We start from the raw sequence: 18,289 nt of genomic DNA on the forward strand, positions 1-18,289 counted from the left end.
GAACCCACGATTGAGCGCGGCGGCCGAGATTCACCAGGATTTCTGGGGTCTCATCACCATACTTCACGATCCCAAATGTCGATTGGACTACCCACTTGCGCTAATCAGACTCCACTATGCGCAAATTCAGCCTCGATTACTCATCCAGGGACTCTTCCTATAAATACAAGGCTCAAGCTACATTCAAAGGGTTCAAACACCAAAACAAGCCTCCCACGGAGCAACTTATTTTCTTCTGTAATGCACTTTCAATATCTTTACTTGCTTTCCTAGGAGTAGTGTTAGGTTGTAAGCAGAATCCATTCATCAATATATCATACGACCCTTGATTTTCAAGGCGCCGGAGCACCATCTCTGTTTGTTCGTTCACTCACCTCATATATCACACGACCGTCGCTCCCTGAGCAGCGCGCCGGAGCACCGCCCAAAACCCACCACCAACACCATCACTCGACGGCCTTGTAGTTCAGGCCGTGAACCTAACAGCCGAGACCAGTTCCTCTCTCGGCTACAATCATTTGACCAGAAAGACAGATCAAACAGGCGCACCATTCACCCATCCAACACTCACCTAAACATCAACGCACGGTAAACAGTGCTGGCACGCCCGCGCACAACCGCTCCGCACCCAAAAACAGGAAACCCCGTGTTAACGCACATCCCCTCGGCCCGGAACTCCAGGCCGTGAGATTTGCGCGGCAGACAAGGCTTAAAGGTGCCACCCATAGTTGGGGCCCATCCAAGACCACCTCGCGATTCAAACCCAAAAAAAAAGGGTTTGTTTGAGTAAAAAGAGGAGCATGAGTGAGAGTTAGGATTATTAACTATATGTGCCGTTAGATTAATCTAAGGAATTTTATTAAAGATGACCTCACATGACCTCATTTTTAGGTCAGGAGATGCTCTCCAAAGGCATACTGTATGCAAATTGCACAAACAAATGAAAACATACAAAAATTTTGAACTCGACACTCGACACTCGACATGACAGTAATAGCATGGTATAACAATCAAGAAAACATACATGCCAACACCTACTTCTCTGAAGGGAGGCGGGAGTTACCTCTAGAAAAAGAAAACACAGGAGGAAGAAAGGTACTTAAATTATGAGCTTAAAGCAACTTCCTCTGACCTTAGTTTGTTCCTTAAAAATCAGTAGAAACACAAATTGTTCCCTTTGCTTTACAAGTACCGGGCATTGTCAATCTATAAAGAGTTATTGAGCAATTGGGACAAACCCCAGTTTCTTATAATGCTTTTTCTTTTGTCTTCGTCATCCTTTGAACAGAAAAGCCAACTACTCTAATTTCTTGAACTCATGACGGAAGACGGTGCATGGGTAATTACACTTTATCATCATGAAACCACCATCTCGTCTCCTTGGGAGATCTGCCATTTCTACAATTCTTTACATATCGGTCATTATCTTCAGGACGTTGCTGCAGGCATGTACAAAGTGCTTTAGATACATATCCCCTACATATTTCAATCTAGCATACCATTTAATTGCAAATGCCTTAAGGGGCATGCCAAATGTTTACAATATAATGATTGGTATTTTAGCAGAATAAATTGGAAGCATACCCTCATGCAATCAGTGTCAAAAATGTGACTGGACATGATATACTTCATAGTTTTTTTCTGTATATTAATGGAGAGGGGGAAAAGACTTGCTAGTTAAAAGATTTGAAAACACCAAGCTGCAGAAAAAAGTGGAACACAAACCTTCATGGTGGAGCTTGACAGCATGGAGAGAATGCTAATACAGATGGAACTAACAGTCATGGCTGGTGACCATGAATCGTACAAAATATCTACAAAATTCCATATCAACAAAAGAGCACATCAGGTGAGGCAGCAAGGGTAAAACTAAAAAAATCATATTCTTTTAAATACAATGTAACTTAAACTTTAACTCATTGGATTCATAACGGATCAAGTTTCCTGGGAGATAAAGAATGTTTGATACACCACGAAGTCAGCAATGAAAAATGACAACTTAAGGCTGCTGTGATACTATACCATCTTTAATTTTAGTGCTATATGATTAAAATCTCCATTACATAAAAATTAATCTGAACTAACAGACTAAACATATCCAAGCTGGCAGTGAACAACCAAACCTACAGCAAAAATCACCATTCAGCAGGATTTCCAAGGCTAGCCTTACTATGCAATATAAGTCACGAAAACAATTTCACAACCAAGTCAGTAGATATGGCTCCAAACAGTCTATCTACGCCCCCCTTCCCCCCCGCTTCTTCCTTCCCCATTTTGCAATAGTGTCCTCACAAGGCTTTCACAACAGCCAATAAAGGAGTAAAGTTTATTATTATCTCACAAAAAATTTGTTTCAGCTAACTAAATATTTTCAGCAAGAAATGTTTTGATAAGAAACTGAGGTTGAAGTGAAACATTGACTACATATTTTTCAAGTAATGATAAAAAACTTACGTGTAAAAAAAAGCAACAAAGGATGATTCAAGTCCATTATGAGGACAAGACTGTCACTTTTAACAAATGATGAATACCAAATCAAGAAAAAGAAAGAAAAAAAGAAATAATCCTCGTACCCAAGAAGAAAAAGGATCGATGATTTAACTATGTACAAATCACATATCAGTTATCACAAAACAGAGCAAATTTCAGTAACTTATGACATCAAAAGCTTAACTGGAACCCATAAATTACCTAAACAGATATGACCGTTGCTATAAATATGAGGATGCAGTGGAGCCGGAGGGATAAATATAACCTGTTCATCCCACCACAAGGATTCAGACCAAAACAGGTTAAATCAACAGTTTTATGGAAATCAAAATCTACCCAACATAAAATGATTTGTAGATATATGTTCAAGCAAATGCATATCACACAAACTGATGGATTTGCACGAACCTGTGGGGCTTCCATTGGGTAATGCTCAGGGAAATCTACCTGAAGCTGATAGGTCTCATTAGAATAGAGAGTTCCAGGGGCTCCATTGACTTCAATCACCCACCTTTGCATCACAAATCCCACAGCACAATAATGAATTGAATTGAAGTAATTGAAGCAGAAAAGCATAAACATTGAAGAGCAAAAGTAGACATCATAAACCCCCAAAGAGTTCATTCCCCAAATAAAACTGTTAAGGAGGAAAAAAAGAAAGGAAATTTAAACAGAAAAGCGAAAACGGCAATAAGTGTGAGACGCATAAGTTATAAATTCTTATCCTCCTCTAATTCCGTTGAATTTTCTTTCTAGGCAAACAAACAGAAAGTAAAAAAAGAGAAGACCTTTGGAGATTATCGGTGACTTTGTGTTTGAAACCTGCCGGGGGATTGACCTGCCACTCCAGGAGCTCCTTCTGGAGCCGATTGCAAGCAATCTTACTCAAAGTCTGAAAATTCAAAAACGAACACAAAAGAAAAAACCCAAAATCAAAAACAAAAACAAAGAAACCCAATCAAAAATAAACCAAAAAACAGAAATTGCACAAGAAAGCGCTTCTGAGATTGTACTGCTCGTGAAATTAGGGCAAACCTTGCGACCGGAGGCGGAGGAGCTGGTCATGCTTTTTCTCTAGAAAATGGCCGAGAGAGAGAGAGAGAGAGAGAGAGAGAGAGAGAGAGATATTAGAATGTGATGATGGTGGTGGTGGTGTTGACGAGCGAGGCGAAAGGGACAAAGAGGGACCGGGCGGGCACGGTTTCACAACTCGTCTGTGTTCCCCACCATATCCGATTTGTTTACTTATATTTTTTTTTTCTTATTGTTATCTCGCCAAGGTGGCTCTTCACAGTGACGAGGTTACTTTACGCGCCTCGCTAAACGACGTCGTAGCCTCCTTTTACCTACCAATCACATCGTCTCTCTCTTTTGTTTTTTTATTTTAGAGTTTTTCATTGGTAGTTGTAGGACTTTTCCCTCAAGTGTTTGGACACTTATTATGTTTTATATTGTTCAATTAAAATCCAAAAAAGAATTGTAATATGAGTTCATATTGCATGCAAACACTTTTTTTTTATAATACAATAGATAACTACTCTAATTTAGAGAAATAGAGCATTCGAACCTCATATTATAATCAACTGGTCTAACTCATGTCTCATATCATAATCAACTGGTCTAACTCACGTCTTTTTAAGCTATGAATCTTAATGGATTCAGTTTTGATTTAAATTTGTTCACTTGTAGATTGTTCCATTGTTGATTAGATTTGGGGAATTGGATCCTATTGTCACTACTTGAATTGATTCTCTTGGTTGGACCAATTGGCAATCATCTTTCATATTTTCAGCATATGCATTGGCCACTTCAAATGGGCATTTTGCTTTGAAAGAAAAGAAGGAAAAAAACAGAGACACTTAGGCGCACAGGCTATAGTTTTTTAGTTTGTGAGTTGAGCTCCACAAAGTGAAAGCCGAAAGGCAGTTAGTGATTCTCTCAGTATCTTTGAAGTAGGGTTCCACTTTCCACCCAACTTCATGCATATCCACGTTGTGCCAATTTGCCAAATATTCCTTTGAAACAAGCACTTCCACAAGCAGGTGGATAAGTTAAATAATTAGTAAGTGACTTTTCTTCAAGAATTTGATTCTTAAGACTATTGTTTTCTCTTCTTCTTTTACCAGAAAAAGAATGAGTGATTCGAACTTGATACCTCTTTCACCTTCGATACTTAAAACTATTGTTCTATAATCGAGTCTACGTGGTCGGCGGCTGGAGTAAAGGCCAAGTCAAACTCAAAAGCAGTGTTTCAATGTCCACAATAAGCAGTAGAAAGTAAAAAGTAAAGAAGAAAACCAAATAATGCCTCATATTTTTTTAATTTGTGTCCATTTTCTTAGGTGGCTATGTCATTGCCTCCAGTTCACTTTACCTCTAGGTTATCAATATAAAGTTTGTATCTGGTGAGGCCAATTAGGATTTAGCATATTCCAGCCTTGATTAATGGAAATGTTGCAGGACAATTTGTCCATTGCAAAGTCTTTCATGCGCAATCTTCCAATGTTTGGTTTCATTATACGTTTGGGAAGGCAAGAGATTCTTTTCTTAAAATCCATTACAAGTAATCTTTTTTTATGAGTGATGATCAAATCGTAGTGTATACCATGGACCTTAAAGTTTTTTATTTTTTAATTAATTTTTAAAGTAAAAATTAAAATTAAAATTAAAAAATAATGTTGTGAATAAAGAACTAGATGCAAATAGACATTCCAATTTGATGGCCAAAAAAATTTAGATATTCCAATTTATCATTGACGATATTAGTAGACTGGATAATTCAAAGGTCAATGTTATGTAATGGTCAACTTTATTTTGCCAAAATCCCGTTTGTTTCCAGATGGAAGTGGAAAGTAGCAACAAAGCCAATGCCTTAACTCAAACGCCAAAAGATGTTATGTCAAAGCGTCAATGTTTAAGTGCATGCACTGTGTCTCATGGAATAGAACAAATCGTGGCCAATCCATTATTTAATCCCAAGCGGCAAGCCGGACATTTTCCGACCTCTTTGGCCGGATTTTGAACCCCGGGGCCGAAAACTATGACATCGGGTTGACGTCGACTTGAGCAAGCTGTGAAGTTGCAAGTTGTCACCTTCCAACAAAACCTCGACCGTGAAGATTAAAGAGTGACTATTTATAAACTCTTTGAAAAATATAGCATTTTCTAACTTTTATTTACATGAGATTCTTATAGAACATCTAAACCAGTGTTCAAGAAAATGTTTCCCATGATTATTTGTCATCTCCCAATTCCATGTTTTGGCTGGCGTCGGTCATTGGCCATTTTTGCTCTACGCATCTCAATCTCACAAACAAATGCGAGATCACTCTCTAGGAAACAGTCATGTTAAAATTAAGAATGGAAAGAATATTCACAAACTTTACTTCAGGGCTAAGAACTAAGAGTGCGGAAGAACTTTATACGGATTGAGTATCCCTTTGGGGTCCAGCATTTTCTTGATGGAAGCCATCAGGCTCACCTGTCCAAGCAGATTCTGTGTTTAGACATTTTATATAAAGAAACTGCAGAGTCTCAATGGGTAAGTAGAGAGAAGAGAACACCAAGCAGGTCACTCTCCATCTCATATTTCACATAACACTCACAGTAGCAGTTGGCTTGCTGTAGAAAATCTCATTAGCTTTCATCAGTCCAAGGCCGTGCTCTGCACTAATGCTCCCATGATGCTTAGATGTCCACTCGTAGACAAAGGGTTCGATTTGTGTCAAAATCTACAGATGCACTGAAGATATTAATTAAACTCCACCAAATAAAATGTACGAATAGCTCTATAATTAAGGAACAAGGAAATTACCCCATCATCATACTGTGCAGTTGAAATATTAAGATGCAAATTACCATCTCCAAGATGGCCATATCCAACTACATTAGCTGAATCACCTAAAGATTTAAACAATACAAAAAGTGTATACTCAAAATTACTATTAAAAAAATTATCTTCCACAATCCAAATAAATATAGATGTCGCAGGATCACATTGCACAAAAGAATAATAATAAAACTAAATAAAATCCCTAAACTGGTGTCATACTTGACAAGGGCACCATTGAAACAGTACCACCCTTTCAAGGGACTACCCGCAAGTGTATGTCCACACCCAAACCCACTCAACCCCTAAATTGGATAGGTATGGCCACTGCAGCAAGAAGCTAAAGAATATTTCAATTATTGTAAGCAATAAGAAGCATTTACTCACTGAGTCTAGTTCTCATTTCCTCAACAAGATCATACATCTTTTCAACAGGTAATGATAAATCGTATTTGTAAACAGCTCCTGCTTTCATCAATGCTTCTGGTATTCCCTGCCACCATATATATATGACCAATGCTTACGAAAAGACGTAAATATTTGCTTCTTCATGGATATCAAAAAGGGGATAATGATCATTGAAAATCTTAATGACCTGACGGCTGAAATTATTGCTATTCTTACTAAATGGTTATTAATGACAAGAAAACGATTGATAGGAATATATTAACAATCCTGCAGCTACATTTCCCGCCTGCCACCAATTTCTCAGACAGAAAAAGTCAAAATGGTTGAATAGTAAGAATAAGAATGCATAGAAACATAAGGAAAAAGTAATCATGAGATGAGAGAAAAAAGTGAATTTTTTTATCGTATATCGATCAACACTGATAATTGAGACCAAAGCAAGTAAAATACAGGTCCAGAAGCGAGAAAAAAGTGGTTTTCTCTAATGAAGATTAGTATCGCTTCCTGACTCATGGATGCAAAGCACCATATTGAATAATCATGAATATGAGAATTTAAAACCAAGGACGAGGCTTGGATTGAAGAGGAAAAGAAAAAAGAAAAAAGAGTACCTCACGTATATGCCAGAATGATGATGCTTGGTTTATGTCTTGTGCTAGAGCTCCGTCAGAAATCAAACCAGCTTCCATTGCATGAAGCAGGAAGCCCTCAAGCTTCTGTCTGTATCCAAATAACTCATGTGATTTTTATGATTATGAGCATGCCAATAATTGTTAACTAAAAAGCAAAGATACTGAATAACAATAGAGATTCTATTTCCAGTTATGTGTCAGTTTTCTTTAAACCCTAACTTGTTTCAAAATAAGGTGTTTAAAAGTAGAAATAAAAATGGAGATATCTTTGCAGGACCACAGGACCACCAAGAGGGGCCAATGAGGAACTAGACCTCAATGCTAAAGAAAATTAATTAAGCTAGGGTTAAAGCACTCTTATTCAAGCAGGTGAATAATTACAAGTGGAAAAGAGGTTACCTGTCGTAAGTTTCATCACTGCCTGTTGTCTCAATCAAAATATAAAATTTGTGCATTGTGGGAGGTAATGGGTTCCGAACACCATCTAAGTGATTTAGAACCTGCTATGTAAAATACAATGAGTAGGGTTCAAAATGAAACAGTGATAAGGCAGCAAGGCTATGTTAGGCAATATGCTATGCATCCATCCACTTCACTGCTACAAGTGCTAGCATATGATAATAGGACCATACTTGCATCGAAGTCGAAACAGAGACGGTGATATAGTTTGTTGTAACTACAGATGTTGAGCACACACTAAGTTCCTCAAAATTCAAAAAAAGCAAAAACAAAGAAAAACTATGAAACCTGAAAGCTTGATATGCACCAATAATGAAAATATCTAATCTGTCGCAGAAAGCTCACCAAATCCAATGACTTGCTATCCAAAAATTCAAAGGCAGATAGAATTTCCCCAAGTTTCCTCTTTGCTTCCATTAGAAGTTTCTGATAAACATTATAGAGTAAAGGTGAGGAACCACTTTTTTAAGCGGGAGAAATGAGCTAAAAAAGTGATGAACTTGTAAAATAATAATAACAACTGGATATCAATATCCGCATTCTACTGGGCTTAATTTAGCAGAACTTATGAAGAAGCGCGACAATTTCCTGTCAAAGAAACTATCTTACCTGGCAGCTAAAGTAATCGCTGCATGCAAGGAAAGCTACATTTACTGAAAATAACTTCGGAGGGGTAAGTATGGAAACCTTGGTTACAATTCCCAAAGATCCTTCACTGCCTACATTAGTGATAAACAAAAATTATACGATCACATCATCACTAAAAAATCATAGTCTTCTACACAGAAATAAAAAACAATTTAAGTGTTCAGTACATACCTATGAACAAATGCTTTAGGTCATACCCAGTATTATCTTTGCGTAAAGTCCCAAGCATGTCAATAACATTACCATCAGCCAAAACAACTTCTAGACCTGTGAGATACGGTAAAATATAATATACTTCAGTGCAGAACAACTATTAACAAAAGATTCTCTAAGAACCATGCCATTTGCAAAATATCAAGTTTCTACCAGCTCTTAAATACTTCAGAAATCAAAAAATTATTTGTTTTGGCAGAAGTCCATAATTATTGGTGAAAAGTCATATGCAATTTAAACTAAGATAACCAATGAGGTTTGAAGCAGATGACTGTCAAACATCAAAGTTATGTGAATTCCTCACCAAGTACGTTTCCATGAAGTGATCCATAGCGGACAAGGCGCAAACCACCTGCATTGGTCGAAACGTTTCCACCAATCTGACAGCTTCCTTTTGCACCTAAGTCCAGTGGCATAATAAATCTGAATGGAAGCATAAAGTGCTTAAATATGACAAGAACATGAATATCTAGATTTCCATGGGGCATAATTCAAAAAGGGGGGAAATGTGCGACAATCTAAGAGTTTAAAGTAGTACATATGCCAAAATTGGATTATAAGTAAATTGCACAACCAGAGATAAGAATCTACAAATGAAACATGTAATTACTAATAAGGACAAGAGCGGTGGGCAAATCATGAGGAGAACGTGCAACTAATAAATTAAGTTGTAGCCCTGTTTTATGGCCTTTGATCCTGTCATTGCAGGTCCTGTTAGCAAAGAAAGTGATAGTTTACAGAAATTACCCTTGGTTGTCCAAGAAAGTAATCAGATTTTCCAATATGCATCCTCCCTCGCATACCAGAATACCACTCACCTGAAAGTAGGGATCAGAGAATCTCTTCATAAGCATGCAGTTTTACTGTTGCAACCATTTGAAAAATTGACTTCATGAATTGTTGGAGCACCGGACTAAATACTTAGCACTGAATGTCTACCTTGTCAAAAGATATTATGTTATTCATCAAACTCATATTGACAATCACCTGCAAATACAGAAGGCTACTCAGGTGAAAATATCAGAAGTATGATAGATCTTTAACAAAACTACACAGCCTGTACATAGTATATAATATATTATGTCACAATAATAAGATGATAAAGCTCTCATTTTTCAAACTTAGGTAGATGCTAGAAAATGCCACCGATAAATAACCACTCTCATCCATTAAAGAAGCAGAACAAACCACATTACTTCATCAAAAACTGGAACACTTCCGCCCACAAGACCAGTATTCCCACCTTGAGGAACAACAGCCAAGCATCTGGAATTACAATATTTAAGAATCTGTGAGACCTGCAAGGGAGAAATAAATACATAGAAGTCCTTAATTTGTAATACATCTATCAAAAGCAATTGAGACATACACACATGAAAACTCAGGCTTTTAAGAGTGAGCTATAGGAATCCTGGAAACTTGTATGGTAATAATAAGACTCCTGGAAGAGAAGAAGTCAACCTCCTCAGTGGACCGAGGTTGCAGCAGAAGCTTACTTGAGCCTTTGTATTTGTGCATCCAGTCTGTATTTGCAGTCGCCAGCCACTCTTCATCCTCAATTACACCCTTCTCCCCTAATATTTCCTTAAAATAGCTGATATCATCATAATTTAACGTTGAAAAAGAAGGATTCCTCTGCACCTTTGCCGCCAAAGAACCAAAACCTCGGTATTGAAATCTCCTTGTCTTTTCAAGAAGACACTTTTCCGCAGAATCTCGGAAAGTCACTCCTTGATATCTTAAGAAGCCAAAACATGTCTGAACATTCCGCTTGTGATTATCACTAAAGAAATGGAAATCTCTACAATCCTTGCCAAAGCCATGCGCATAACCTATTTCGGATGAAAATTCCTTATTAATTTTACAAGAAAGTAATCCACACGTCCATAGTTTAACAAATTAAACACCAGCAGCATTGAGCTCCAATAATAACCCAACAAACAAAAAGTCATATTTTTCATTTTCTTCAAGACCATTTCTGTTTTCTGAGCAACCAAACGAAACATTTCTCAAATTCCAAACGATCATATTCCTCATATTTCATCAAACCCAGTTCTTCCTTTCAAACTATAATAGAGAGAGAAAATAGCATTTGATAGAAAGGTACTCAAATTGGAGATTGAAAAAGAGTGTTTCTTTTCTATTGTAAAATACCTGAAGTAGAGTTGTGGATTGAATTCTCAGAATTAGTGTTCAATCGGCGATCAAAGAGTGATCTATTAGAACAGTATCTAAAGAAGCGACCGGTAGCTCTCAATCTCAACCTCTCCATTTTTGCAATTTCAGTTTCAGTTTCAGAGTTTCAGAGTTTCAGCTCCCTTAAATGAAAGTGAATTTGGTCTTCCATATTTATACGCAACTGAGAGGTCTGATTGGACCGGGCCTAACTAAATAAACGACATGTCGGTTTTCGTAATATTACCGGGTTTCTTTCTCCTCAGTCGTAAACTGTAATCCCTATCCAACTCTCTCTGACGCAGAAAGCTGCGAAGCACGAGCAGTATCTCACCAATGGCGTCGTCGCTCTCGTCCCTCTCCTCAATCCTGAACCAGCCTCACTGTGCTCTGCGCCTGAAGCTCCAGAGACCATGCTGCTTCACTCTCAGGTTTCTCAATTGGAGACCAGAAAAGTCCAGCTTCCGCAGCTACCACCACCACCAGCTGACGCCTCGGCCGCAAAGGAGGAATCTTGGTCTCAATTTCTCCAGAAGCTTCTCTCAGTCTAACCCTAACCCTTCTTCTCTCCCGAACCAGTCTGAGAGCCCAAGCCTCCGTTACTTCGTCGCTCAGGCTGCTCTCACCCCTTCTGAAGCCCAGCCCCAGTGAGTTCACATTCTCATTTTGAAATTTCAATGAATTGGTTAATGTTTCAGGGCTTTATGCAGTTATTGGGATTGGGTTGTCTCAGAAAGTCTTAAAGCAATAGTCTTTGTGGCTTATCATTTGGCATTTGCGGATTTTTCTTATAAAGACATGATTTTATATAGCTCATGGAAGCTGTGTTTTACAAATACTGCACAAAACAATTCTTTAAGCACTCAAAATTAGCTGACGGTTGAGTTATAGGAGATGCACGTTAAGTTGAAATTTTGATATAAGAAATGCTAGTGCGTATGATCTAAAATAATACTGTGATGTTCTGCCGTTGTGGAGAAATTTGGAAATTAAATGTCCTATTGTATTCTGATAGTTCAGAGACCGTAGATGGATATACAAAGACAACCCAACAAATATTAAAAAGTTTGAATGTTCTTACATCCGATTTCCATATTTATGATCTGTATCTCAGACTTCAAATATCTCTCTCCTTTTTTTTTCTTTTTTTTTTTCCCTCTTTTTTATGTCTAGGAATGTAACAGCTACGGAAGTTTCAGAAGTTCCTCCAATGGGCCGTATCTATCATGAGACTTATGGGTGTCAAATGAATATTAATGATATGGAGATCGTTCTGTCTATTATGAAGAATGCTGGGTATAGTGAAGTTGTTGATGTTCCTGAGAATGCAGAGGTTATTTTCATTAACACTTGTGCTATTAGGGACAATGCCGAACAGAAAGTGTGGCAGCGGCTTAATTACTTTTGGTTTCTCAAAAGGCACTGGAAAAGCAATGTTAAAATAGGGAGGTCGCAGTCCAAACGCCCTCCAAAAGTTGTAGTTTTGGGATGTATGGCCGAGAGGTTAAAGGACAAGATACTAGATGCAGACAAAATGGTTGATGTGGTTTGTGGGCCTGATGCGTACAGAGACTTGCCAAGATTATTAGAAGATGTGGACTATGGGCAGAAAGGAATCAATACTCTTCTTTCACTGGAAGAGACTTACGCTGATATTAGTCCGGTTCGAATTGCCAAAAATTCAATTAGTGCTTTTGTTTCTGTTATGAGGGGTTGCAACAATATGTGCTCATTTTGCATTGTTCCTTTCACAAGAGGCAGAGAGCGCTCACGTCCTGTGGAATCAATTGTGAGGGAGGTGGCAGAGCTTTGGGAAGAAGGTGTGAAGGAGGTAACACTGCTAGGCCAGAATGTAAACAGCTACAATGATGCCTCTGAGTATGAAAAGGAAGTTGAAACAGGAACCAATTGGAGATACAGTGAAGGCTTTTCCAGCATGTGCAAGGTGAAAAAAGTAGGTTCACGTTTTGCTGATCTCTTGGATCGACTTTCCACAGAATTTCCAGAGATGAGATTTAGATACACATCCCCGCACCCGAAAGATTTCCCTGATGAGCTACTGTATATAATGAGAGAACGACCCAATGTTTGCAAATCTATCCATTTGCCTGCTCAAACTGGAAGTAGCACAGTGCTAGAAAGAATGCGTCGGGGCTATACCCGTGAGGCATACTTAGATCTTGTGCAAAAGATTCGGAGAATTATTCCAGATGTGGGCATCAGCAGTGATTTCATCTGCGGTAAGAGGTCTTGTCAGAGTTCTATTCAATTTTGTTAATCTTGCTTACAAAACTTGCTATCAACTTTGGGTGAGAAGAAAATTCCAGCTTGTACTTTTCTATGTCTACTATGAATCTAACTGAGTTCTTAAAATGTTTTGCTTAAGCATTTCTATATGTATGGTTTTCGGTGCCCAGTGCAAATCTTTTACAAGGTACTGTAGTAGGTATCAAATCATATTGGAAAGAGGCTTTTACTTGCGATATCTGGTTTCTTTCTTTCTCACCTTTTTATGGTGTCCTGATTTTATTATCTATTTTCAGTGTTTGGTCTGGATTTTATAAATCTGAACTGATCGGTTGAAATGTTCTTTCTTATCAATTTTCCACCTGTAACCTACAATATTTTCTTTTTTCTTTCAGCATATGATGTGTTTTTCCCTTCTAACATGTTTGTTTCTAATTACAGGATTTTGTGGGGAGACAGAGGAGGAGCATGCAGACACACTGAGCCTTGTAAAGGCTGTTGGTTATGATATGGCTTACATGTTTGCATATAGCATGAGGGAGAAAACTCATGCACATAGAAACTATGTTGATGATGTTCCAGAGAAAGTGAAGCAGAGGAGGCTGACTGAACTTATCGAGGCTTTCCGTGAGAGCACAGGTCAGTGTTATGACTCACAGGTGGGAACTACCCAACTCGTCTTAGTAGAAGGACCCAATAAGAGAGCTCCGGATACAGAACTCATTGGCAAGAGTGATAGAGGCCATAGAGTTTCTTTCGCTAACATGCTGTTACCACATCGAGATGCTGATTCAAATGAGGAAAGGAATCCCATAGTTGGTGATTATGTTGAAGTGCGTATTTTGAAATCTACAAGAGCATCCCTATTTGGAGAGGCTGTTGCAATAAGTAAATTGAGCTTGTTTTATGACAATGTGGAGGAAGAAGCTGTTGCCTGTGGAAGTAGAAGTTGAACAAAGCTGTTCATGAATATGCACACTGGTTGAGCTGCTCATGAATGTCGCAGTAGTTTTACTTCTTTATGTAATTTATCGTTACAGAATTACTTCATTCATGTTTTGTCAAAGGTGGATGCTTGGAGCAGCTTCTTGCTTGGAGGTTGGGAATTTATGGATGCTGGTAAAACAACGATTGGTTCAAATTATGCATTTGGTCTTCCTTGCCCATGAAATTTGGTTTTTTGGGGACTCTGGCAGTGTATAGCTTTGACATTCTCACTGACAAGTAACAGCCTCAACCTTCAAAAAGGTTTAGGTGCTAGTGCAACGTTTTTGCCTTTGATATATAGAGTTGTGATAAAGATCTGATGAAAACCTATGTAATTTTTTTTGAATAGAAAAACCTATGTAATTTGATATATGAGATTTTCATCTTTCCACCCTACTTGCCTTTTATCTGGAGTAGGCTTCCATTGGTTTGATGAATGTGAATTCTGCAGATTATACCTCTTCAAAGTTAATTCCATTGAGACATGAATTTTGTTTAAATGCAACCCGAATTGACCAGAATAATTCATGTTGTTTGCGGTGTAAATTGTATGGATGATGATTGATTATCCAGTTGAAAACACTTCAATATCAGATTCCCCAATGAAATGAAGATTTCATGCTATTTGCTGTCAAATTTTCTTCTTTCTTCATCCATCATTCTGCCCTCAAGAAACAGTTGAAACTATTACCTCAAATATCTCTACCAATTCCAACATCCCAAAATTTGATGGTACTTTTGACCCAAAGTAGCCAACAGGGATGACAATTATGAAACCAGTCAGAAATAATGCAAAGGGCCTCCATCAATGAATTCCTCCAGTCCAGTGATAGAATGTTGATGATGATCAATATGGCTAAGATGGGTGACATGGAACTGTCATGATTATCCAAGCAGCAAATAAAAAGTGGTCAACGAGCAGCACTGACCCTTCAGAGTGCACCACACACACACATTTCACAATTCACAATAAGCGAGCAACCCAACCACTTATTACTCCTCGTTGCAACCAAGCAGTTCTACTGTTAGTCGCTCATACATTCGCGCAATGTTAACTACAACCGATTAATATATTATTGATTCTACTTACATCAATAGCTCACAATTACCTTTCACCATTCTTAAAAATCATTGTTGGGGCATAGGCACTGAGTCAAAACATAAGTTTGACAATTTCACATCCATTTAGAGCATCTTCAACAGACTCTATTCTCTCATCTCTAGCTACTTTGGCTAAAAAGAAGGAAAATCATCCTCCAGCAAATTCCATACTTGGCTCTCTATTTTGGAGAACCAACTTTTGGCTTGTTACATCTAGCAAGGAGGAGAGAGAATTTGGCTAGGAGGAGAGAAAAAAAGGGAGAGAGAGATAGAGACATTTGGAAGGTTGGTGGGGTTGGGTTTCTACTTTCCTATTTTTTTAATATATTGGATTTGCAAGAGAAAGATAGAGAAAGATAAGGAGAAAATAATAATAAAATATTTCATATTAGCCAAAATAGAGATCATTGCTAGAAGAAACGTCTTTTAAGTGGTTTGCTATAATAGCTTTCTAGCTATTTTAACTATAATTTGACTCAAATTTAGAGATTCTCCTGAATGGTAAAAGGAAAGGATACGGGCTTTCTTTTTCTTGGTTGGAACTTGGAATTTGACCCTTGATGGGGAGATATGGCGCGTGAGGAATATGAACCCCCACTAGTAGTAGTAGTAGTACCATTGTTACTGTTACTGAGGAAGAGATGGATAATCGACTAGACCCCCTGTCACCATTCACCTCACCGTTCTTGTCCTCCTTTTCTCTTTTCTCTCTCTCATTTCTTTTTCTTTTTCTCTCAGACAATTTATTAGATAGTAATCCACATGTTTTTTTTAATACAAGTAATATGGAAGGTGAGAAAATTTGAATATTTGATCTCGAGTGAAGAGGTAAATACTCTTAACCACTTAGAAGTTTCATGCAAGTAATCTACATGCTTAATTACAAAATAGGATGGAAAAAGCACATAATAAGAGGTTGACCGACTAGGATTATGTTGGTATTTAAAAGCTTTTCAAAGTTTACAGTTTTGAATTGTAAATTTTATTTTATTTATTTTGGTTGTTTTCTTTTATTTACTGCGGGGTTATAACATTTTATTTTTCAGTCTATTTTTTAATGCCTTAATTTTTTTTATTTAACTCATTATTCACATTTGACACACGACTAATTCTCTCTACATCTCTTCTCCTACTTTCATGCATTCTCTACTTTCTTTGTTTTTTGGCCAATGGTTCTATGATTTGGAGACATATATTCAACTGTGAACATGCTCATAACGGACCTTAAACTTGTGTATTTTGAGGTCATATCTTGGATTCTTGTATACTATCAGTACCTGCATATAGGGAGACTACGTACAAAGACTTTAGGACATCGTCTTTGACGTGCTTCACCATACCGGACTTGCATTCTTACTCTTAATTTATTTTACTTTTATTTCCCTATTATTTGTTCCATTAATTTTATTTTACAGTTTAAGCTTTTCAATTTATTTTATTTATTATTTATAGTGTAAAGGTTTTTGTATTTGAGTTTTGCGGAAAAGGAAAACTAATTTTTAATAACATATATATCCTTAGGGTCATACAGAAATTAGAAATCTTATATTTAAAGGGTAGTGAGATTTTAGGATTGAAATTTTAAGAATCCAAAATTTCATTTATAAATTCTATATAAATTAGTTATTATTGTTAAATTCCACATGACTCCAAAATTTGAACATATAGGGCATGTTTGGTATGTGTTAAATAACACTTGAAACTCATGTTTGGTAAAAAAGAGGATTAACTTAAATGAAACTCTATAATCCAACAGTTTAAAAAAAACACGGACTCTTGTGTCTAATATAGAGAGCCGAAATTGGGTTCACAAAATAACGAGCGTGTTATTTTGAACACACGAGTCCGATGGATATCCTTATTGCTTGAATCAAAACCACACCACCACAGACACAATTGACGGACTGTGGCAGAACCCAGCGCCCAGCGCTCCCCCCAAATTTCTTCTTTGGATGAAGAACCCCATAGCACCTCTGCAACAACAGTAGCTGCCTCTGCATCAGAAACAGAGGCCTCTCTCACTCTCTTCAGTATTTCCAATTTAAAAGCTCTTTTCTCACTCTGCTCCAATCCTTCCCCAACTTCCACTTGCACTGCAAAACTTGCCACACCCCTTGAAAATGGAAATTTCTCCACAATTTCTCCACACTCAACCAGAGAGGTTCTGATGATTTTGACTAGTCCAGTGAGGACTTGAATCGAACAAGATGAACCCATTTGAATTAAAGCTCTAACAATCGGACCCATCAGCACCAATCCCACAAAAACATCCTTATTGAATTTAACCAGACCAAGAACAGCAAGAGCAGCTTGGTCTCGAACCCAATTCGAAAACTTTGAGTCACGAACCATAAATTCAAGAAAAGAAAATACCTTTGCTCTCAAAATTAACTGCTGATACTGTTTATCAAACCCTTGGCCCAACCTGTTCTCTAAACCCTATAAATGCCTAAAAATATAAAGAATCAAAAATGAAAGCCCAAAATGCTACACTATATTTATAATTTTCAATTTTTTTATTAATTTTTTTTAAAAGTTATATATATTTATTTATTTTTAGATTAAAATTTCTAATTAAAATAATTATTTTTTAGTCCGACACAACACCAAACATAAGTCTTCATTATTTTTATAATCCAACTTCTTAGTCCGATGCAGCACCAAACGTAGGTAAGTACTTAATCCAGCTTAGGCCAATCCGAGCTAATCCAAGACAGTCCTAGGATTTAGTCTAGTCCATGACAGTCCGCCGTACCAAACGACCCCATACTTGCAATAAGTGACTTTGGAATTGATCTCGCGTATGGGGCTAAGATTCGAGTTCATAAACTAATATCCAAGAAGCATGTCTTTGCACTAATAAATAATGATCAGTACATGATTTGGAGTATTATACGCCTGCTTTAGGTTAAACATGGTGAACATTACGGACTTATGCATAAAATAATGTAAGTGAAGATATACTTTTTATGAAGAAAATTTTATAACGTTAGTTAAAAGGTGCACTAGCTATTTTGATGTTATGTTATCACTCCACCATTTGATTCTTTATATTAAGATTTCATTCTTAAATTTATTTTTTTATGTTAATGGGGTCTAG

The 18,289-nt window shown here is 37.3% G+C and overlaps 4 protein-coding genes across 7 annotated transcripts; 1 reads left to right on the forward strand and 3 right to left on the reverse strand.

Annotated features, from left to right (window-relative positions):
* Window positions 1-1,086: 1,086 nt before the first annotated feature.
* On the reverse strand, window positions 1,087-3,711 carry UBC17 (ubiquitin-conjugating enzyme 17). Its single transcript, XM_021978766.2, has 6 exons — window positions 3,526-3,711; window positions 3,279-3,382; window positions 2,899-3,001; window positions 2,692-2,755; window positions 1,726-1,814; window positions 1,087-1,439 (listed from the first exon to the last, which is right to left on the reverse strand). Exons 1-6 carry the CDS (start codon window positions 3,553-3,555, stop codon window positions 1,344-1,346), a joined length of 486 nt encoding a protein of 161 aa, XP_021834458.1. The 5' UTR covers window positions 3,556-3,711; the 3' UTR covers window positions 1,087-1,343.
* Window positions 3,712-5,604: 1,893 nt separating this feature from the next.
* On the reverse strand, window positions 5,605-11,012 carry D2HGDH (FAD-linked oxidases family protein). 4 transcript variants are annotated; one of them, XM_021978161.2, is made up of 15 exons: window positions 10,834-11,011; window positions 10,141-10,511; window positions 9,876-9,977; window positions 9,619-9,666; window positions 9,427-9,497; window positions 8,984-9,102; window positions 8,638-8,733; window positions 8,506-8,537; window positions 8,164-8,244; window positions 7,759-7,859; window positions 7,339-7,447; window positions 6,707-6,812; window positions 6,305-6,390; window positions 6,096-6,221; window positions 5,605-5,971 (listed from the first exon to the last, which is right to left on the reverse strand). In XM_021978161.2, the coding sequence occupies exons 1-15, from the start codon at window positions 10,949-10,951 to the stop codon at window positions 5,891-5,893; spliced, it is 1,647 nt and encodes a 548-aa protein (XP_021833853.2). In that variant the 5' UTR covers window positions 10,952-11,011; the 3' UTR covers window positions 5,605-5,890. The 4 variants fall into 4 exon arrangements, with proteins under 4 accessions (XP_021833853.2, XP_021833847.2, XP_021833859.2 ...); XM_021978155.2 differs by having other exon boundaries at window positions 8,428-8,537; window positions 10,834-11,010; XM_021978167.2 differs by lacking the exon at window positions 10,834-11,011 and having other exon boundaries at window positions 8,428-8,537; window positions 10,176-10,382.
* A 107-nt stretch (window positions 11,013-11,119) lies between these two features.
* On the forward strand, window positions 11,120-14,415 carry LOC110773615 (Methylthiotransferase). Its single transcript, XM_021978148.2, has 3 exons — window positions 11,120-11,501; window positions 12,028-13,094; window positions 13,543-14,415. Exons 1-3 carry the CDS (start codon window positions 11,191-11,193, stop codon window positions 14,052-14,054), a joined length of 1,890 nt encoding a protein of 629 aa, XP_021833840.2. The 5' UTR covers window positions 11,120-11,190; the 3' UTR covers window positions 14,055-14,415.
* Window positions 14,416-16,868: 2,453 nt separating this feature from the next.
* On the reverse strand, window positions 16,869-18,114 carry LOC148293351 (uncharacterized). The gene is made up of 2 exons (XM_088244688.1): window positions 18,067-18,114; window positions 16,869-17,628 (listed from the first exon to the last, which is right to left on the reverse strand). The coding sequence occupies exons 1-2, from the start codon at window positions 18,112-18,114 to the stop codon at window positions 16,972-16,974; spliced, it is 705 nt and encodes a 234-aa protein (XP_088100814.1). The 3' UTR covers window positions 16,869-16,971.
* Between the last annotated feature and the right edge of the window lie 175 nt (window positions 18,115-18,289).

The sequence above is a fragment of the Prunus avium genome, chromosome 7, assembly GCF_965620075.1.
Source record: "Prunus avium chromosome 7, drPruAviu1.hap1.1, whole genome shotgun sequence".
In the NCBI taxonomy this organism is placed as follows: Eukaryota; Viridiplantae; Streptophyta; class Magnoliopsida; order Rosales; family Rosaceae; genus Prunus; species Prunus avium.

Bases quoted from the DNA above. Each gene is read 5' to 3' on its own strand.
- D2HGDH (XM_021978155.2), bottom strand. From the start codon at position 10,951: ATGGAGAGGTTGAGATTGAGAGCTACCGGTCGCTTCTTTAGATACTGT. The intron at 8,734-8,983 runs GTGAGGAATTCA...CGTATCTCACAG, and splicing joins ACTTCATGGAAACGTACTTG to GTCTAGAAGTTGTTTTGGCT. The intron at 6,813-7,338 runs GTACTCTTTTTT...ATATGGTGGCAG, and splicing joins CATTCTGGCATATACGTGAG to GGAATACCAGAAGCATTGAT.
- LOC148293351 (XM_088244688.1), bottom strand. From the start codon at position 18,114: ATGTTCACCATGTTTAACCTAAAGCAGGCGTATAATACTCCAAATCAT. The intron at 17,629-18,066 runs GTACTGATCATT...AGGCATTTATAG, and splicing joins CGTATAATACTCCAAATCAT to GGTTTAGAGAACAGGTTGGG.
- LOC110773615 (XM_021978148.2), top strand. From the start codon at position 11,191: ATGGCGTCGTCGCTCTCGTCCCTCTCCTCAATCCTGAACCAGCCTCAC. The intron at 11,502-12,027 runs GTGAGTTCACAT...TTTTATGTCTAG, and splicing joins CCTTCTGAAGCCCAGCCCCA to GAATGTAACAGCTACGGAAG. The intron at 13,095-13,542 runs GTAAGAGGTCTT...TTCTAATTACAG, and splicing joins CAGCAGTGATTTCATCTGCG to GATTTTGTGGGGAGACAGAG.
- UBC17 (XM_021978766.2), bottom strand. From the start codon at position 3,555: ATGACCAGCTCCTCCGCCTCCGGTCGCAAG. The intron at 3,383-3,525 runs GTTTGCCCTAAT...TTGAATTTTCAG, and splicing joins CCTCCGCCTCCGGTCGCAAG to ACTTTGAGTAAGATTGCTTG. The intron at 3,002-3,278 runs GTCTTCTCTTTT...TGTGATGCAAAG, and splicing joins GTCACCGATAATCTCCAAAG to GTGGGTGATTGAAGTCAATG.